Below are 20,278 nucleotides of genomic sequence, written 5' to 3'. Positions count from 1 at the left end.
AGAAGACTGGCGTGAAGAATGGCGACAGCAGAACAAGTATGACACAATAATAGCGGTGAGTTTGACAAGATGCATATACAACGTAGTCTCTACGTGGTAGATAGAGGTCGGTCCAAGCATCGGAGATGCCCCTCTAGGAATCATCTCCATCACTCGAACTCGTGCCTAGAGCTGCGATACTGAAGGTTCTGCATGCGCAGAGGGCGATGGTGCTCTTCAATGACACAGCTAGCGTCTCGCAATGTGCTCGCGCTGCAGGTCTTGAAGGTAGGAGATGAGCCACGGGCCACGAACATTACCTTGCTGACGAGCTTGCTCTGCCCAACTCCAGAGATCTTGATCCAGCAAGTCAATAGCACTCTTTGACGCAGTGGCACGAGGCCGAGAAGCAGTACCGGCAGAGACCAGCATCTGGACAATGTCTTGATTGCAGCCAGCATCTGCAACAGCAATACGCAAGAGCTCTGTGCTACTCTTCAGCCCTGCCTTGAGTAACAAGTCCACGACGTCAGTGTTGCCTGCATGTATAGCAGCAACGAGGCAGTCAAATGCCAATTCACCGTAGGATGGGTCAAGGTCGGCGATCTCGGTTGTGCCATTCAACAGCGTAGACAAGAATGATACTTTGTCTTCCGAAAATGGCGGTAGAAGAAGCTTCTTCGGCGGCAGCAAAGCACGCGAGGGATGCAGCGACGACCATACGAACGCCCAACTAGACTCTTCTGTATCTTCTGGAGCACGGTTCGGAGCACTAGCAGCTGAAAAACGACTTAGCCACGATTTGAAGAACTGCCAGGTCATGAACCGCGAGTTCAGCAGTCTTGTCGCAGCTCTGCGATCCTTCGCACTGGAGGTGTCAGTGGCCACATTTAGGACAGGCGCGAGGAGGCGATTGGTAAGCTCAGTCTGGAGGTGTTGACTGTTCGAGAGCTTCGCAGCGAGCGGTCGAGACACAACGGGCAAGTCGATGTTGCCTGCATAATCGAATATGGCTTGCAAGATCTCTGCAGGCAAATCTTCTAGTGGTGAGACCTGCTGCACAGGTCGCTGTTTGCGCGGCCTCACAGACGGTGTTCCTGCCGAATTGGTGCCATGCTCGAATGAACATGGTCGTTTCTGTAACTCTGGTTTGCGACGGCGGCCTGTCTTCCACTTCTCAGCAGGGGTACCACGGCGTTTGCCACGTATTCGCAGTGGCGTGAGGTCGTCTAAGCCGGCCATTTGGTGAAGAGGGCAATACGGTTATCTGTCAATCGTGCATGCAGCGGTGGAAGCGAGATATATTCACATGCTGGGAAGGTACAAACTATGTTCAAATACCGGTCAGCAACGAACGTCAACCTCATCTTTAGTATGTGTAGATAGTGGCGGTTTCCCTCAGTGATCTTGGTGTAAAAAGTGATCAGCGCCATAAAGGCTCAATTACTATCTATTGCTTGTGTTGTAATCATTGGAAGAAGTAGAAGGGAGGTCGACCACGTACCTATGGTCACTCATGTAGCTCTTGACCGGCCATGGTGCGATTGCCGTACTTCCTACTAACACAGAAACTGCGCGTCAGATGACATGTCAGCACGGGTTTCATAGCTTTCTTGCGGCAGTCGATGCAGAGGAAGGTCGTTTCGAGCTCAGTATATGTAAGAATTGAAAATCAAATTGACGACACCCTTAAGAGTACCCGGCGAGGTCTCAGGCGCCGCCATCAGTCGCAAATTATGTCATCTTCGAGGATGAAGGTGAGCAGTACACGAGTATACTTACATGACCCCTCGATGCCCTGAGATGTGGTGATGTCGCTGATGATGTTGCATGTTGTTAGAGAGAAAAGTTCGAAGGTGAAGAGAAAGAAAGTTCTTGAGGAAGAAGGCTCGGTCGTCGGCGAAAATTAGCCGCACTTTTTCTCTTGGCAGTCATTTCAGATTGTGTGGGCGGAAGAACATCAGCCATCGCAAGCCTTGACAGTGACCACTTCACCACGATCCCGACAACACCCAACGACCACCGAAACAATGGGCGATTCATCCGTCGTAGCACCATCCTGGCGACAGGTCGAGGTTGGCCGAGTCGTTCACTTCGGCAGCGGCCCATATGCTGGCAGAATCGCCGCCATTGTTCAGATCATCGACCACAAGCGCGTACGTGCCACCCGTTTGAGCACGCGAGGCTGCGAGAGATGGTAGAGAAGAAAGGACATTCAAGCTCACAGTTTACAGGTCCTTGTGGATGGCCCATCGAAGGTCTCTGAGCTTACAGTCCCACGTCACGCCGCTGCCCTTAACTCACTCTCCCTCACTGGACTCGTCATTCCTAAGCTTCCTCTTGGAGCTGGTGTCACTGCTCTCTCAAAGAAATGGGAGGAATTTGGTGTGGACAAGAAGTGGACCGAGAGTCCATACGCAAAGAAGATCGAGAAGGCTACCCGGAGAAAGGGATTGAGCGACTTTGAGCGCTTCAAGGTGATGCGCCTGAGGAAGCAGGTACGTGGATCGGATAACTTTCGCGGAACGGTCTCGCTGTTGGCATATACACGTGAATATGGGGACAAAACAGAAGAGCAAAGACTAATAGAACATCCAGGCCCGCTTCGAGACTCGCAAGGCTCTTGCTACTGCCAAGGCATAAATGGCGACATGATGCTCCATACCCTCATGCATCATGGCAGCACTTGTACGGCAGCGTATGCATTTCACTCGGAACAGGATGGGCTGACTTGTACCACCTGGGCGAACGGCGGGCGCATGGTGGAAGAAAAAGGCTATCTTCAGGCTTTTGATAGCGATTCGAGCATGGCCCTCAGTGGGTTCTTAAATGTCGTAACGTGAAATTCTCAATATCTGTCTCACTGCCACTTTGTTTCTATCACCTTCAATGCAATTCGAGTGAATTTTATGTATTTACATGAAGTCATATGTATTTATCCGACCAAAGTGGGCGTGGTTTCGGTGGCCTTGGCAATAATCTCTCAACTTCATCGTCAAAGTATTCGCTGCACACTGCTGCTTAACTCACAAACCTCTTTCCTCGACACAGCCCCGAAACCGTTTGCGTAAGTATACACAGAGAAGTGCTGCGCTTTACTTCCACCAAATTACTGCGGTGAATGCGCTAAACAATTCGCAATGGCTGACAAGCTGTAGCTTCACACTCCCGCCTTTCGACAATTCATCATGGCCAACCCACGTGTCGAAGAGATTACCGATGAGCCAGAGAAGGCCGTCCAGGAGGTTGAGGACGAGTCTTCCGACTCCGATGACGAGGCAGGCGAGGCCAACATCCCAGCAGGCGCCTCCGTTGCTGTCCACAGCAGAAACGAGAAGAAGGCGCGCAAGGCTATTGCAAAGCTTGGCCTGAAGCACGTTGAGGGCATCACCCGTGTCACCCTTCGCCGACCAAAGAACATCCTCTTCGTCATCAGCAACCCGGACGTCTACAAGTCCCCGTCGAGCAACACTTGGATGTAAGAGCAGCACTACACATGGACATGGGATGCAATGGCTGATCGATCGTAATAGCATCTTTGGTGAGGCCAAGATTGAGGACCTCAACTCTCAAGCTCAGGCTCAAGCTGCCCAGCAGCTGTCTAGCCAGGCCGCTAACGAGGCCGGCCACGAGGGCCACGACCACGGCGACAAGGGCAAGGCCATCGATGGCGGCGCCGAGAGCAAGGCCGCCGAGGAGGAAGAGGATGATGGCGAGGAGGTGGACGACACTGGTCTCGAGGCCAAGGATATTGAGCTTGTCATGGCCCAGGCCAGCGTTAGCCGGAAGAAGGCTGTCAAGGCGCTCAAGGAAAATGACAACGACATTGTGAACAGTATTATGGCTCTGAGCATATAGTCGATTCTAGCACGGAAGGCTGAACATGGCCTCTGGCCTCAGACGACTAGAGCGACGCAAGGAAGAGTTATACCTAGCATCCTAGCCGCTCCAAAGCGGCATCGATAATACGATGCGCCTTTGCATGAAAGTGCATCTGGTCTGCCCTCCCGCATTTCATTCCTCACATTGAAAGAATACCGTATATCTAGCTAAGATGGCTAATGGCCATTATGTGCTATATTGCAATGACTGTTTTGGTCTGCTTTTGGTTGCAAGGTGGCGCATTTGGCTGACAGTGGGGAGGATGCTGCGTGAACTTCAGGCAACATACTCCCCATGTCAGTGAAATCTATGCGGCATCATTGGCATGCTAGTGATCTCGCGAAGAACGTGGAATTATATGCATTGAGTCGAGTGTACACATCCACAGGCAGATTACGGTTGTAAGGCGATATTGCTCATACCTGACCATATATGCCAAGATATTTAGGCTCTCGGATAAATTAGGGATCCTCCGAAGGACCGCAACCTCGAACTGGCACTGGCACTGCACCACTGCACCACAGCCAACACTACATCGACAACTTCCCACCCCAGACACATTCACAATGGCGGCTACGGTATGTGATATCCCTGGAAGGCCCTGGAAGGTAGACAGATAGTCGTCCAGACTGCAGAGATGGCGCGCCGGTGGTGCCGCACACGTCCCCTTCGACTCCGTTCCGAAGCAAGTTTCTGCGACAGATGTACTAACAGACGGTCACAGCGATCTGCTGCTACCAAGATCGACTGGGCCAACTTGGGCACCAAACTCGGGCTCAAGGGAAGCACCGCCAACGCCCTCGCCAGCTTCAAGCAGCGTAACGATGCCGCCCGCCGCAAGGTCCGAGTCCTGTCCGAGCAGGCACAAACCGTCGACTTCCAGCACTACCGCTCGCTCTTGAAGAACCAGGATGTTGTCGCCGACATTGAGAAACAATTCACTTCCTTCCAGCCAAAGAAGTACGATGTGCAGAGACAGATTAAGGCTATCGAGGCTTTTGAGGCACAGGCTGTGAAGAGTGCTGAGGAGACCAAGGGCAAGGTGGATGCAGAACTGCAGGACTTGGAGAAGACTTTGAAGAACATCGAGTCTGCGCGGCCATTCGAAGACCTCACCGTGGTATGTATCGGACGCAAGATTAAGCGCGAAACCGCAAATTCCCAGTCACGTGACTATGATACCTGTGCTAAAGCTTCACACAGGACGATGTCGTTGCCGCTCGCCCAGACATCGACCAGCGTGTTGAGCAGCTCGTGTCGAAGGGCCGCTGGCAAGTACCAGGATACCAGGCAAGTCCTCATTTATGTCAGCAGCACCCACAGTCTTTTCTGACAGCTCCCTGCAGGACAAGTTCGGCAATCTCTCCGTTCTATAGATGGTTGAAGTCACAGCTCTGTAGAACCACATGCGCTGTATATATGCATACTGAGTCCCTTTTGTCCTGTATCGTTCATTCAAAACCAAGTCATAGTGCCAGGGGTCATCGCGTCACTGCATCGTTTTGGGCATGCTTGCCCTGAAGGCTTCACCACAGTTCGATGAAGTCGTAGGACAGGTCGTCAGGTGCTTGGATGCTTACGACGCGGGCTCGTATTGTTACCCTGCAGGAAAGCACCGAGCATTATCACAGACTAAACAGCCATTCATGCCTACCAAGGTATCAGTCTGAAACGCTGATACCTCAGGCACACTGCCTCTCTGGCGAATGATGAGGCTCTTTGTGCTGCTGCCCCACGAGCTACCTGGAAGTAAAACAAGCATAAGCTCCGACGATGCGTGAGGCTTCAAATGCCCAGACTGATGCTGCTTTTCCACAGCAAAGGTAGACACGAATACCATCGTGTACACTGTCAACCCCATCCGAGCATATCGGACCCTTCAACGATTCCCGTGGTGCGCAATTACTCATACAAGATGCTAGAACCCCCCAGCAGTCTCCACAGAGAGACCTCGAAAACGAACACGAGGTTTCTTCTCGCGAGTCGGGTGAGGAGGAATAGCAAAGTTGCGAAACTCAAATGTTCTGAAATCTCAGCGGCACGGCGTGGTGCTCATTCGCCGACCGATTCCACTTGGCGATATCCGGATTCAAGGAGCGCTGGACAATATGGAAGAGACGAGGTAAGTGTGAAGTGTGGTATCATGTATGAGGAAGTAGAAATAGAATGTCGTGACAAACACAAGAGGCAATAACCACGCAAGCGAAACCATAGACGGACAGACATTCCAAGTCCTGCAGGGTGATCTTCGCAGCAGCAGTCGCTCTGGCTTTGCAATTCAACATCGGTAGCCCTCTGACAGACATATTATGCTCCAGAGCCGGCCTTGAGTGCAAGGAACCAGAAATCACCAAAGAAGCGAGCGCCAAACTAGTATGCTGCACAAGCATCCTCTAGATCCTGGCCCAGGTTGCCAATGCCAGCGATGACGAGCACTCGAGCCTAGCTATCCACTCGCAGTCACTCGTCAGCGGCGAGTCTGAGTCTATGGAGCCCTGGCACGAGAAAACAGCCAACATGGTTTCTACGACGCGCCCCCAGTGTGGATTCACAGCCAGCAGAAGAACTTCGGCCGCGCAAACCTCCGGGACGCGCCTTGTATGGACCGGCCCCCTGCCTGCACGACACATTTCAATAGTCGTCGCCGTTAGGCATGCCTGCCTGTCCGGACATTCTTGTGCTGCGATTCTCCGCCACCACATCATCAGGAAGCTGCTGGACAGAGCGTGTGACAGCGCCGACCCGGGCGCGCCGGTTCCTGGGTGGTCGTATGCAATGCATTCACATGCCGCCGCGTACGACGCTTGCACGAAAGAAGCCTGTGGGATTGATTGGGCTCTCGGTCCATTAATCCGTTCATTCATTCACGGTGATTCACCATGCCCGATTTCAGGCGGACTTTTCTCGTGCGACCTACGTCCATTGCGCGTTCATTCGAGCCTGGTTCACGGAATGATCCGTGAAGACTAGTATTCGGTCGTCCCAATTGGGATGCAATCAATCAATGCTTTGCAAGTAGTCGAGACGACTAGACATACGAGCTACACCCTATTCTGCTCATTCATATTCACTCGGTGCCCAGCAGGCCGCCTGGCTCATGTTTGAGTTGGCGATATGCATGATTGTGAGCTGTCGGGTGTTTCAGATAGAGACTATAGCGACCTCACATCCACCATCCTTTATGTGGTCGTCATTCGTTGAAAAGTCTCTTCGGTCAATTGGCAGTAAGCACATTTTCGTGTTGTGTCTGAATATCACAGCACAAAAAGAAGGGGAATCGATCCGGCGAAACCCTCACGACGACGAGCTCGATCAACTACATCACTTAGTCTTTCCGAAAAAGACTCCATACACAAAGGCTGGCGCGGGGATGTTATCGGAGGTCTATACTTGAAAAATAGGAAAAACAAAGTGAACGAATGAATAATATGAATCAACAAGAAAGAACCGAAGGAAACTATCATCCTCAAAAAGATGTAGTCCGGGTTCTACTACTACATACAGGTTCTTGGCGCACTTTGAGAGAGAGGCCCTCATGGCTCTCATGCCCTCCTCCTAGCTCTAGAACAGGCTAGTCGAACGAGAGAAGGATGGTCCAGACAACGGACAGCATATTACGCAAGCTCGGGCATTTCGAACATGATTTGTGTGATGAGCGCTCACCCCTCCTGATGATCGTCCTGAAGACAGACCCATCATTCACACGATAGAGGGAGGCCCCGGACCTCCTCGCACACGTCTCGTTCTCCTGCATGATGCATGATAATGCATGTGTTACAATGCTTTGAAAGAGAGAGGAGCGGCTAGTAGGTACCTAAGTGATGTCAACATCAATGTTCTGGATCCAAGTGTTGGTTCTTTTTGGTTCATCAAGAAACCATGTCTGTCGGTCATACTGTACAAGCAGGCACGTACATGTACTGTAGTAGCGGAGCGGGCAGGTCGCCAACAACAGGCCAGCCGGCCTGACTCACTGACGGGTTGGACGATGCTCTATTCCCGTCAAGAGCCGATCGCTCGCTCGCTCGCGCGCGGGCGGGCGGACCAAACGTGCCACCAGGGGGAAGGGGGTGAAGGGGGGACTGCGTTGGTGCTTGTCTCACCAAGAGCGCGCCATATCCCCCAAGCCGAAGCGACTTTTTTTTCTCTGTTCCACCCGTCCAACAGCGGTCGAGATCATCGTCTCGTTCCTGATGCATGCATGCAGGTCATCATTTCACGCGTTTCTAGCGAGCTTCTGGTGGACCGACCGGCTCTCTTTGCACCAAACTACTCTTCTGCGAGTGTGTGAGCCGTTGCTTCATACCTTGTCAAAGTCGCGTGCTGTCTTGCTGTTTCCGTTCTCCCCGCCGTTCGTTCCCGCTGGATTTTGACAGGCTTTGGTTATGCTTGGTCGATGCAGCCATCACCAGCAGCTGCTCATGGCGATCACACTTTGAAGCGGATATCGAGCTGGACTGCACGTGAAAAGTGGAGTTTCTTTTCTGAGAGAAAGAAGAAACCCACATCTCTACACCGCCGCGTATTCTGAAGTCTCCAAATATGTTGTTCTTGAGGCTGAGGTTGTTGTTGTTGTTGATTCTTCCTTGATAATCTCCCTCCATTCAGCGAACGACCAGGGCTCTGCTGTCAGCAATGGCTGCTTCCGGAGTCAGCTTTTCCCATAGACCGACAATAGCCACCACCCATACAAGCGAGACATGCCCTCTGTCTCTCTCTCCCAACAAGAACAAAACAACAAAAAAACGTTTGCTGACATCTGAGACATTTTTCTCGTGGAAAGGGCCATACCAAGCACCAATTGGCCCGAAGGCCAGCCGCCCGCCCAGAGCACACCTGGTCTGTTTGTTAGTCACGCGACCAGGAACACTAGGCGACTCACACATTATCCCCATCCCATATCGTCTACCCCTTCCCCCCCAAGGTCGATCCAGCGGGTGATCACCACGGGCCTTGCTCCCTAGCTTTGCCGGTGGTTCAACCCAATGCTCGACGATACGAGCGTACTTGGGAGGGGGGTGGGTTTCACTACTACTGCTGCAAATGCAAGTCAATCGCTCGGTGAATCGTTTCGCTCGACCCACCCAAGTTCCGAGTAGCCATTTGGGAGCGATGTTCGGGGGAGGAGTTGCTGCTAAGTAGTAGTAGTCCACGACAAACGATGAGATGGGTATCTTTTCTTGTCTGGGAATATCAACGCAGGCAGAAGCAGGCGTAGGTGGTCGCCCAGTCTCTAGAGAGCATTGAAATGGAATCCAGTCCAGCCCGGCTATCACGGCCTGGCAAAGCGAAGCAACTCAACCAGGTATTGGATGTTACAAGTGAGGTTATGCCGTTCGCAGCTGGGCTGGTTCATCGCTAAATTCCATGCTCCAAGATTCCCTACCCAAACCCCAGAAACACGCACGAATCTGATGCCGGTCCAACAAGTTCATCATCATCATCATCATCATCAAGGAGTAGGAGTAGTAATCGTAATGTCGTAAGGGAGGTAGTGTATGTAGTAAGTAGACTAGTAAACTACAATCCCTTGTTAGTCTGGGCTCGGCAACAGTCCGGCAGACCTTGGCATGCATCCGTCGTCAGCAGAGATCGTTTCGTTTGCCCTTTCGTTCTATATATGGACCCGCGCTGCCCGGAAACGGTCATCACTAACGAAAAAAACATACACATAAGGTAGGAAAAAAAAGAGACTACAGTATACCACCTTACCCCTTACACCTTTTACCTTTAGATAGTTAGAGGGAAAGGAATGTTTCGGCGAAGAAGGGCCGACGATCACCGGGGGCGTCCATCGATTCATCCATTTGCGGCTTTTTCCTTTGCGACCAGCGAATGTTTAGTTGCCGAATATGCGAGAAACAATCGAAGGATTTTAGAAGGCCGCTAGAAGGGGAGAAAACAGGAAAAAAATTCATGTCAAACAACAGATTGTATAGCTACCTACCTAGTATGTCTCTTTCTGGCGCCGAATCCCGATGATGGATAATGAAAGGTATTAATGATAACGATAATAATGATTGTTTTCCCTTCTAGGTTCTCTCTATATAGGTAGTCTTTAGGTGCTTATTAATAATCGTTCAAGGTACATGTATGCCGAATTGCCGATCCTATATACAAATGTACAGTAAGCAACATACATACCCTCCTTACGTATATGTATGTATATGCCTATAGTATATTGAATATCTACCTGACCTATACTAGGTGTCGTCGTGTCGTTGTGATACTCATACTACAGAGAGAATCACTGAGTCAGGTACATAGTCAAGTCCTTACCGCCCGTACCAGCTATCCCAAAAAGTTAAAACCCTACCTCCTAGGATAGGAAAAACATGAAAAAAAAAAAGACTCTCACAAGGATGAACAGCACAGCATCCAATGCTGCATGGGGCTTGGGAGACACCTTGTACGCACTATAAAGTGACTACAGACCTTACCTTACACATATCGAATGCACTACGTGCGTGCGTGCGCGTGCAGTGACGTGCTCACTCCACCCCCCCCAAAGTACATGGTCATCCTCACTGGTTCACGTATCGCATCGCACCGTTCCGCGTTCGAGACCACACGGTGAGCGGACTACCAGATCGGGGTTTTCTCTGCTGTTGCTCCTCCTCCTCCTCCTCCTCCTCCTCCTTCATGAAATCATAAGTTCATATAGTTCACAGCCTGGGTGGGGCCCAAATGTGCCGAAAAAGAACCAGATCTGGTCTGGGAGTAAAAGCGGTGACGGGCGTGTAGAACTAAAAAGTTCTCTAATTTCATTTGGCCTTCCGCGCCGTCTATCTAGTCCCCCAGTTGGTCAGGCTTGGCTGAGGGTGGGGAGGGGGGCAGAGGGTGAGTAGGACCAGTAGGTAGTAATATAATACTAGTAGTACACATTGTGGTTAATGGACTGCTTCCATGTTGACAGTAGTCAAATCTTCGGCCGTCTGTTCCAGAAAATCATGGACCAGGGGCAACCTGGTCCCTTCCCGCTGTACAATCAATGTGAATGGCCAGTGCCACCAATCACCTCTACCTGTGAGAGGGCAAAACGCCAGGAACTCCACGCTTCTGACATGCATGTCAAATATGCAGCCTCAAAGTCAATATTGCTCGACGTCAAATCATGTGGGCGTGTGCGACGTGACCGGTCATGCCACTGTGACAGCCGCGCTCGTGTCGTTTCATGTTACTTCGTACTGAAAAGGCCTTCCCGCAGCCATTGTGAGGACATCGGAACGGCTTCTCGCCTGTGTGGCTGTGACTGTGGATCTTCAGACTCGACGGCCTGCTGAAGGCTTTGTTGCACGTGGTGCAGATGTAGCGATCCTGCGACTGCGGAAATGTAGCCGACGATGAGGGACTGATGTAGTGATGGTGCTCCCATGGATTACTCGTCGGAAGGGCGATCGACGACTGCACTTGTGCTTCCGGTGGAGCGGGAGGGAAGTTGGAGGGCAGGGGCCGCTGCTGGTACAGTCCCTGTGGAATCGAATACGTTCCCGGCTGTGGTGAGTAGTACGTGGGCGCCGGCATCGTACTTGATGAGTCGGCATATGGAGATGACGTGTAGCGACTGTTGGCGTAGGGTGACCCATGAGGCTGTGAGGGCACAGAGCTCCGCTTAATCTCGTGCAGATGTGCATTGCGTTGATCGGTAGAGTCCACGGTGCTGATGGTGTTGCCGACAAAGTACGGCGAGCCCGACATGGTGGACATGGCAGAGGGACTGTTGGTTGAATCTACGACTGATTCGGTGCGCATTACTGGTTGAGGCGGAATCGCATCGCGTGGGCTGGAAGTTGCTTCGGCGGCCGGAAATACACCAGCTGGCACACTCTGTACCACCGCGGAATGCGTCGATCGTGGTGACGCTGGCTGCGACTCTGCCGGATCCCGTTGTTGTTGTGTAGATGATGCCTGAGGACTCTGTGCTGCTACACGTCTGTCAGTGGCAACACACACGAGGTTCTGCGGGCGGTGCACACATACTGCGATCCGTTGCAGGTCGATCTGCGAAGCTGAGCAGATTCGAAATTGACGGCAAAGAAGGCTTGAAGCCGTCGTCTGATGTGGGCGAGCCAGAAGGTTGAGGGGATCGTGGTTGCACATGGTTGTACGGATGCGTTTGCGGTTGCATCTGCAGTTGCTGATGCGGCTGTTGTTGTTGTTGTTGTTGCTGGTGGTGCTGGTGCTGATGTTGATGCTGATGGTGGTGCTGGTGGTGTTGTTGCTGCTGCTGCTGATGTTGTTGTTGATGTTGTTGTTGTTGTTGATGTTGTTGCTGCTGCTGTTGCTGTGGCTGTGGCACAGCTGTGTATGCGTACGGGTGAACATTGATCGCATGCCCCATCTCGACCTGAGGTTGGGGTGCGCGAGTCGAATACATGGCGTAGTGTTGCGGATAACCCTGGTATCCGTTGGGAATTGGGTAAGCCATCATGCCGACAGTGGCCATTCCAACGACGTTTCCTCGTTCTCGTGGCAGAAAGGGTGTGTGTGAGAGTGGGGTTCTGGTGTAGGAGAAGGCAGGCAAGAAGAAGTGATAGGGTCAGGTGTGTTGTGTGGTTGTGGCCCTCCGTCCAGTGGCAAATCAGGCACAGTGATGAATAGAGACCGGCACGACGGCCTAGATATCGCTCGCCCACAAGAGGAGTGTGTAGTAGTCGGAGTCTCACCAGCACGACGCTACGGCGGCGAGGGTTCAAATTGGAGGCACAGAAGCTTAGTGATGGCGTAAATTGACTCGACCGGGACGGGCAACGTTAGAGGAGGGCGGCTGCTGTGGGACAGTCCTCTAGTAGTAGTAGTGGTAGTGGGAGTAGTAGTGGGAGTGGCAGCAGCAGTCGTCGTCGTAGTGTCGCTACAGCGCTGGGTTTGGGGCAGACCCCGGTCAGCGGCGGCGGCAGTGAGGTGACAAGCGCTTGCACATGCGGCGTAGAAGGTTCCGCAGAAACTACTGTGGGCAACGTGCCTTGTGCGAGGCTAACGACGGACCAGCGAATCAATCCTGGCTGTTAATCTATCGGGCTCGGGAGCATCACCCTTCGCGGCACCTCCAGAAGACGGCCGAAGTGGGTGCAGCACTACTGTAGGACAAGTTGCTTGGGAGGTATGAGGATCGACAGAACTGCTGGAAGTAAGGCACAGTCTGGCGATGAAGCGAGCGCGCGGCGTGCCACTCCGAACGGCGGCGGCTGCTCGTAACGCTGATTAATAAGAACAGTAATCAATCATACAGTATACTGAGTACAGCCTCCTACAGCAAGAGGTCATGCTGATGGATGTCCAAGGCAGCCGGGGACCTCGAGTTGACGGCGAGGACGACGACGACGGCGACGGCGGCGGCGGCCTGTTCCAGACGAAGACACTGCATGGAGCTGTGAAGTGTCTGTGGTTGGCAACATGCAGCCTCGGAGCCTAGAAGGGGCGGGCGTATGGTAAGGGTACAGGTAGGTATCGGAGAGTTTGGTGATGCCGCTCCATGCGCGATGAGCACCCAGCACCACTCTGCAAGCTAGGAGCCTAGGAGGTAGAGCAGAGCCTAGCAGTGGCAGCGAGGGTGCGGGCGATGATGACAGCGGTCACAGCGGTGTTGCCAGTGAAGAGAGTCGAAAGTCGCAGCCGAAACAGCCAGGCCCAGGGCGGTCGGGTCGCGTTGATGGAGTCTCTTTCGGGCGCGGAAGATTCGTATACAGTAGCGAGTGCCAGTCGTGGCCCGCTAAGGTCTAGTGCGCGCGAACAGACAAGAGACAACAAGTGCATTGTTGTGCAGCTGACAAGGTTCTGGATATCCGCTCTCACAGGCCGTCACTGGTGCCAGTGACGAGTGGGTGGTGGGTATGGGTATGGGTACATTATCACCGTACATGGAGGTGGAGGCGGTGGATCGTGAGTCTATCACCGTCTCATCGTCTCATCGTCACCCTCGCGGCTCTCGTCTGCAAGGTGGGTACATACCTGAGGTACAGTAAAGCATGAATGACGGGACCCGGGCACTGCGCGCAAGCCCGCTGCTCGCTGCTGCTCTCCATGTGAAGAGTCTCATCACGACTGACTACCTGACCTAACCTCACCTCACTCCATTCCGGTATCCATCCATACTAAGGTACCTAACTCGTACCTTCAGGTATCATCGATTCCCTCCTCCCACGAGTCACAACACAAGAGTGGAATCATCACCCATCATCGTAATGCGCTGCGCTGCCAGGATGGCAGGATCCTGGCAGCAAGCGGCACGGAACATCCATTTGAAGGATGTCGTCGCCCACATGATTGATTGGACACGCCCGAGGTTGACTTTGAACCCCGGCCACCGTTTTACAGATCGCCGCGTGTGCTGCGAGGATGGCAGAGTGGCATCTTCCAGGTGCGACCCTGTACACGACGATTGCTGCAGCAGCGCGGCTCGTCATTTCTCCTGCCGTACCATGCGACAGTGCGACCGTGCAACGGCGTGACCCTTTTTTCCAAAGGAATTGCATGTGCGCTACCGCACAGTCGTTGGGAGTGGGCAGCAGGATGTGCGGGGACAGGAGACGCGCTTTCTGCATCTGGTGGCTGCGACGGCCCCTCGACGACACGTTGATGGCAGGGCCGGGCAGAGCAGGGCCGGGAAGGGGGATAGGATAGCCAGTTGCAGACTCAGAGTGGTGACCCACCCACTGGGCAATCTGGCCTGTGGAAACGGAGCGGTAAGGTACATGTCTTGTTGTACCCTCATGGCGCCCACCGTACCTCCTAGGCATCTGGCAAGCGACGCGATCGACAGATCAACCAAAAAAGCTAAGCGAGCTCTGGGAACCACTGCGACTTTCACTTCCGCCTATCGGCCGAAGCAACGCAGGGAGAAAGCGGCCGCAGAACGGTGATTGACCTCCACCTCCTCCGCCGCAGCACAGACGAGCGCATGCGGCGTGAGTGCAGATGATGGTCATGATGATGCTGATGATGCTACTGGCGGCCTACCTGACCTGCCTGCTGCTGCCGCGCACCCGTCACCCGACAAGGCAAATTCACTAGAATCACTACATGAGGTAGGAGGTACAATGTCTTTGTAGAGGTTAGGTTAGGGGTTAGGGAGGTGTTGAAGTGCGGTGATTGCGGGATACCATCCCTGCCAAGAGCGGCCTGGTCCACTCCTGCCGACACCTTACGCACAGCGGCACCAGTACCAGTACCAGCACCTGCTTCGAACACGAGAGGGACGCTCGCGCCGCGTGGTGTAGATCGTCAGCACCCGAAACCTTGTCGCGCAGCTGCCCATTTGGCATTGATCTTTAACCTCATGAATAATAATAGGAGTGCCCTCTCCTACCAATACGCAATACGCAATACGGTGGCGGCCTGTTGAGTTGTTCAGGCTGACCCTGACAGCACTCGGCACCGAGCTGAGATAACACTCAGCGCTAGGAGGTAGGAGGAGGTAGAGGGGGGCGGCACACCTCGGCGCCTCTGCTCCATCAAAACGCGCCTATTTCCGGGCAGCAGCACAGCACACATGGCACGAACAAGTGCCGCAGGAGAGTCGACAAGTCACTGGCGAAGCGATGCGATGCTGTTCGGCGTGTGGTGCCCCTTTCATACTAGACATCCGACCATCACGAGGCTCGGTATGGATCCTCCTGATTAAAAAGGATTCATGGCGGGCTCTGCTTCCATACTTCCTCTGCAGTCTGCACTGCACTCACTGCACTCACTGCACTCAACTGCACTACACTGCACTTTCTCCGGCCTGCTCAGACCCACCCACCTTTTCCGCACGCACATGGCAGCCGCAGCCGTGTCGATCACTGTGCGTGACCAGATCTTGCCAAGATCATCAGCGCTGACAGCGATCATGATTACCCAACCGGCATCACAATGCGGCTGGCTTGGCTCGGCAAGGGCAAAAAGTGCCATTGTTCTCATCCTTCTCTAGAACTACCTACATGTACCGCGGAGATTGTCACGCGGGCAGCCTGCTGTCTTTCAAACCTCTTCCCGCCGGAGTGTGCTGCAGAGTGCAGACGGAGTACGGTACGGCGTAGTCCTGGCTCGCTTCCAAAGTTGCGGGCTTCTTTCGCGTGCTAGGTATGCACTGCCAATCATCTTGGCTCTCATCAGTCATCGCTCGCCGAACAAGGTTGCTGTGCAACTAACGATCGGCGTGTCTAAGAGAGATCAACTTCTTCAGGTTAGAGGATCGTCCGGCATCAAATGAGACATTCCGATATTTGCGGGTGCCTCATTATTGTTAGTTTACGCCGACGAGCGCATCGAGATTGACCGCCTACGGGGAGGAGGTACCTCCTATGCGCCAATAACAACACATGTACATTCATGCCTCGCCGCTGCAAAGTTTCGCATTTTTCCTATCCGCATGCATCGTCCGCTCAATAGGTATCGGGCTCGCGCATCCATAGGAGGTGACTGACGGGTGGAACACTTTCGAGCCGTCGCTTTCGCAAACAGCCGCCCAGCCCGAGCAGGTGGTGTCTGCATTGTTCACCGAGTGAAACTGCATCTGCTTGCCAAGTTGCCTGATGAGGAGGCCGAAGTCATATCGAAACCCGAAGAACACGCGTTACTGGCCACGAAACACTGTCGCAGAAGGAACGCCCCACCCGAACGCGTGAAAGAAAGAGAACACGATCTTCCCAAGTTCACTCCAGCCATACCAATGCCTGCCTGTCTGCCACTCACCACCAAATTGTCCTGGTTTCAAGCCAGATGGATCGGAGAGCAGTAGTGGCCGAAAATTCCTGCTGGCCTTTCTGCGCGACAGTATTTTCACGCGTCGAAGTGTGAATCCGCTGGGCCCAGTAGGACGTTTTTCGCAGTGTGCACTTTCCTCATACAGCAAGCGGTCTCACACTTCGGTCGTGCAAAAAATGCTGCGTGGCATCCTGGCCGGAATTCGTGCTGGCCATGCAAGCGTATGAGCTATACCTCGAGCGATACCCATCTTCACCAAGTCTTTCGTCTAGAATGAAGCGAACACAACCGGCTGCACACTCTAGACTACCTACTAACAGTCTCTTAGAGTCTTCACCACTTCAAGCAGCATTTCGCCATGTAGCCCGATTGTACCGGACTTAGCGCACGCGCTTGCGTCGTCGAAGGGCACTGCATTTAACCGGAAGTTCGTTACAATCGTCTTTAGGTCAATCCCATCAGCCGATCGAGAGCGTGGCCGTCAGCCTACATCTAGATAGGTATGAGCCCAAAAGATCAGATCTACAAAAGGTTCAGATCTCGCGGACTCTCGCGATGCTCGCTACGGCTTTTCCAATGGTCTTGGCGAGGTGGTGTTGCTCTGCACATCTTGTTTTTTTTTTCCGTAAAAGTAAATGAAACAGTCCGCGAATATGCCATGGAACGGCTGTGGAAGGCGACTAGTTGCGAAGCTACGACCAAAAGGCACACAGATCGTGGTACTCCGCTTCACGCTAAGAGCCTGATGCACGAAATAGAGCCGCATCGAGATCCTCGCCATGATCACGCTGCTGTCCAGGGAATACCTGATCTCTCACAGGTCGACGGTATGGTACATGCTTCGCGTAACGTGGTGCGTCTTCCTCATCTGTGCCACAACCTCCGAAGAGCCAGCAATTTTCACAGCCCGGCTCCTAATGTCCTTTTGTTCTTTTTCCTATACGTGCGACGACGACCAGCAAGTAGCGCGGCAGCCCACCCACCCCTACCTACATGACCTTAGGTACCGTACCATCCAGAAGAATATGCCCTCGTGGTTGCGATCGTCGCACAACGTGGAACTGAAACTGTGCCGCTCCCTAGGTACCTAGCTGATTACCAGGTAGATACATACATGTACCGTACCTATGTAGGTATACGTCACGTTTCACAAAAAAGAAACAGAAAAAACGTGGCATGTGTAACGAACGGACTCAGGTACGTCGTCTGCAGTCTGCAGATTGCGTACTATGCCCTGTCGAATATAGATAGAAGCGTACCTAGGTACAGTACGTACATAGCACAGCCCTAAGCTAAAGTACATATGTACCCACCTGAGAATGTACATGACTGTAGTACCGCAGAAAAGCTGCACCACGGCACCACCACTTTTGTATTTTTTATTTTAAGTATACCTACCTGGTATTCACGTTGTTTATGGACATGCAGGTCGGACCCAAACAAACGAACTACTTGTTGGCCCGCCCGCTTGATACTGCGCTTTCAAACGAACCCCCCACCCCCCATCTCTCGTTGGTTCTGCGGGAGGATTTCTCTTTTCGATTGTGAGGACAGATGGGTGGATGAGTGGATGGCTGGGTGGGGAGGTGAGGTGTGGTGGTGGTGGTGGTGCGCTCAACAACGGGCCAATACCAACGACAAACTATTCCGATGCCGAGGCCGGCTCATTTTGGATACCTACCTCTTATAGGTAAGGTAGTCATCTAAGGTAGGTAGTCACACGGGCGCCGAGCGGGCCGTTTTCCTCTGGCACCAGACAATTATGTACCTTGGCTACAGTACATGTACTGTACCTTATGACCACTACCACTACATGGCAACAAACCAAAGCACCACCCTTCCAGTCACAACACATCAGATGAAGTGGGTTTTGGTTTTTGCCCTTGCCCTTGACCCCGGCCCCGGGCCCGGCCCCCCCAAGAAAAGCTACGTGCACTGGGAAAACTAGTGAAAACAGGCTGAAGTCTGGAAACCTGTCTGTGAAGAAGAAAAAAATTTTGATGGAATGCCCTCCCCTTCCCCCAAAACAAACCTTGTCGTGCCTTGCAAGGAAGCCTCTTCGTTCTTTCTTTCCCTTTTTCTTCTTCTTCTTCTTCTTCTTCCTTCTTCTTCACGAGGTACAGGCACAGGCACAGGTACTAGGTAGCCTAGTACCTACCTACCGTAAGTCAGGTCCTGGTCAGGTAGGTATTTCTTCGTATCGTATATACATCCCGACAACAATCCCGAAAAAAAGGCGATTTATAACCAGCCTTGTGAACCTTTTTTTTCTTTCTTTCTCTTTTCGGGGGAGGCATTTTCTTATTATTATTTTGTTTCTCCGCGGCTTTTGTAAAATTGCGAGCATGGACTTTTTTTTTACTTTCTACTGTTAGTAAGAAAAATGGAAAAAAAGGGAAAATATCACGGGCGAAGGACGGACGGGTTGGATACCTGTTCGGATGGAAGGTGGTGGTGTCCAGTGTTACGAGGCGCATGGATACTTTAGATCAGGTAAGCTATGAGTTGGTTGGGGTGGAGGACTTTGATGTCGTCCTGAATGGTGGCTCGTAGGTAAGGTAGGTATGCTTTGGGTATAGTTCTTTTTTGCTTTTCAAAAGTGAAGCTTGTCCACGCGACATTTCCACGACGGAGGACGAGGACGTGGAAGAGGACGAGGTTGTTGATGATAAGAGCAGTGGCACGAAACGGTACGAGTTGTTCACATGACAGGGGTTTGGCGCGATCTTGGGAATGATCATACCTCCTGGCGACAACCAGCACTCGGTTGAGCAGATCTACTCGTGTCAAGAAGGTGACAATCTTCTTTACATGGACATATGGTGGTGATTCGGAAATGCATCCACGTTGACCTTCTCAGATTAGTTCATAGTAGACCGCGAAGAGCCGTGCGAAACCCGAGTTCCTATACCATTCGCAAGAGAAGCATATTGGCTCTAGGCATTGAGGCGAGCTCATGTTGCCAAGTGCATGTTCCAATCTGTCTGAAGATATGAAAGCAAGGCAAGGGCAGGCAACAGACTGTCGTAGTACGAACGAATGAGTTTGCAGGACTGGCTCTCGGTGCGTGCTTCGATTCGTTTTCACTACTAATCGTACAAGTCACGCGCATTAGATTCGAATTACGCTTAAAGCTCTGCGTTGGCGGTTTCTGCTCCTTTGCCGTTGACTACACACGAAAAGTTAGTATTGCAATATCAACAAGAAGTCGGGGGGGGGGGGGGGAACTTACTCGACACCAACTCCGTCTCGAAGATCAATACAGATTTGGCAGGAATTGGGCCCATAGCGTTGTCTCCATAACCATACACCGGCTGAATTGTCAGCGTCCTCTTATCGCCAACGCACATATCCAGTAGTCCTTCATCCCAACCCTTGATGACCTGTCCCTTGCCCAGCGTGAAAGGAAGTGGGGTGCCGCGGTTGTAGGATGCGTCGAACTCAGAGCCGTCTTTCTCGAGCGTGCCGCGGTAGTGCATCTCGACTTTGTCGCCTGGATATATCGTCAGTGCCACTTCCGGAGAGGCTTCGCGAGATGTGATCATGCAGCACTTACCGACTTTCGTCTTCGTCGTGCATTCGACGGTGTGCGTCTTTTTGATGTCCAGGGGCTTGTCCAAGGCTGTCACGCCGGCGGCCAGCACAGTGAGGGTAGCGAGTGTCGAAGCGAATTTCATCTTGGCGGTCAAGTGGTTGTATGTTTTGGAAATGATGGAGTCTTGCTACGACGTTG

General features: G+C 52.6%; 7 protein-coding genes across 7 annotated transcripts; 3 read left to right on the top strand and 4 right to left on the bottom strand.

Annotated features, from left to right (window-relative positions):
• Positions 1 to 42: 42 nt before the first annotated feature.
• On the bottom strand, positions 43 to 1,817 carry SEPMUDRAFT_146539 (uncharacterized protein). The gene is made up of 3 exons (XM_016903716.1): positions 1,762 to 1,817; positions 1,484 to 1,550; positions 43 to 1,306 (listed from the first exon to the last, which is right to left on the bottom strand). Exon 3 carries the CDS (start codon positions 1,219 to 1,221, stop codon positions 229 to 231), a length of 993 nt encoding a protein of 330 aa, XP_016765676.1. The 5' UTR covers positions 1,222 to 1,306; positions 1,484 to 1,550; positions 1,762 to 1,817; the 3' UTR covers positions 43 to 228.
• Positions 1,818 to 1,955: 138 nt separating this feature from the next.
• On the top strand, positions 1,956 to 2,964 carry SEPMUDRAFT_146538 (Ribosomal_L14e-domain-containing protein). Its single transcript, XM_016903715.1, has 3 exons — positions 1,956 to 2,135; positions 2,214 to 2,477; positions 2,578 to 2,964. The coding sequence occupies exons 1-3, from the start codon at positions 2,010 to 2,012 to the stop codon at positions 2,620 to 2,622; spliced, it is 435 nt and encodes a 144-aa protein (XP_016765675.1). The 5' UTR covers positions 1,956 to 2,009; the 3' UTR covers positions 2,623 to 2,964.
• A 203-nt stretch (positions 2,965 to 3,167) lies between these two features.
• SEPMUDRAFT_138232 (NAC-domain-containing protein) lies at positions 3,168 to 5,237 on the top strand (the record flags this gene model as incomplete). The annotated part of the gene is made up of 5 exons (XM_016902871.1): positions 3,168 to 3,457; positions 3,513 to 3,807; positions 4,586 to 4,981; positions 5,065 to 5,151; positions 5,208 to 5,237. The coding sequence occupies 5 exons, from the start codon at positions 3,168 to 3,170 to the stop codon at positions 5,235 to 5,237; spliced, it is 1,098 nt and encodes a 365-aa protein (XP_016765674.1).
• Positions 5,238 to 10,465: 5,228 nt separating this feature from the next.
• On the bottom strand, positions 10,466 to 12,054 carry SEPMUDRAFT_77933 (uncharacterized protein). Its single transcript, XM_016910180.1, has 2 exons — positions 11,842 to 12,054; positions 10,466 to 11,786 (listed from the first exon to the last, which is right to left on the bottom strand). The coding sequence occupies exons 1-2, from the start codon at positions 11,987 to 11,989 to the stop codon at positions 10,969 to 10,971; spliced, it is 966 nt and encodes a 321-aa protein (XP_016765673.1). The 5' UTR covers positions 11,990 to 12,054; the 3' UTR covers positions 10,466 to 10,968.
• A 1,951-nt stretch (positions 12,055 to 14,005) lies between these two features.
• Positions 14,006 to 15,750, bottom strand: SEPMUDRAFT_104784 (uncharacterized protein; the record flags this gene model as incomplete). The annotated part of the gene is made up of 6 exons (XM_016900553.1): positions 14,006 to 14,226; positions 14,279 to 14,527; positions 14,587 to 14,674; positions 14,818 to 15,058; positions 15,096 to 15,322; positions 15,598 to 15,750. The coding sequence occupies 6 exons, from the start codon at positions 15,748 to 15,750 to the stop codon at positions 14,006 to 14,008; spliced, it is 1,179 nt and encodes a 392-aa protein (XP_016765672.1).
• A 1,453-nt stretch (positions 15,751 to 17,203) lies between these two features.
• Positions 17,204 to 18,493, top strand: SEPMUDRAFT_104783 (uncharacterized protein; the record flags this gene model as incomplete). Its single annotated transcript, XM_016900552.1, has 6 exons — positions 17,204 to 17,398; positions 17,549 to 17,628; positions 17,679 to 17,742; positions 17,765 to 17,813; positions 18,100 to 18,235; positions 18,325 to 18,493. 6 exons carry the CDS (start codon positions 17,204 to 17,206, stop codon positions 18,491 to 18,493), a joined length of 693 nt encoding a protein of 230 aa, XP_016765671.1.
• Positions 18,494 to 19,506: 1,013 nt separating this feature from the next.
• Positions 19,507 to 20,274, bottom strand: SEPMUDRAFT_146535 (FKBP-type peptidyl-prolyl isomerase). The gene is made up of 3 exons (XM_016903714.1): positions 20,102 to 20,274; positions 19,778 to 20,038; positions 19,507 to 19,714 (listed from the first exon to the last, which is right to left on the bottom strand). The coding sequence occupies exons 1-3, from the start codon at positions 20,220 to 20,222 to the stop codon at positions 19,674 to 19,676; spliced, it is 423 nt and encodes a 140-aa protein (XP_016765670.1). The 5' UTR covers positions 20,223 to 20,274; the 3' UTR covers positions 19,507 to 19,673.
• Positions 20,275 to 20,278: the final 4 nt, after the last annotated feature.

Source organism: Sphaerulina musiva (genome assembly GCF_000320565.1).
Source record: "Sphaerulina musiva SO2202 unplaced genomic scaffold SEPMUscaffold_1, whole genome shotgun sequence".
NCBI classification, from domain to species: Eukaryota; Fungi; Ascomycota; class Dothideomycetes; order Mycosphaerellales; family Mycosphaerellaceae; genus Sphaerulina; species Sphaerulina musiva.
The sequence above is the reverse complement of the archived record's forward strand: the minus strand, read 5'-3'. Positions and strand labels throughout refer to the sequence as shown.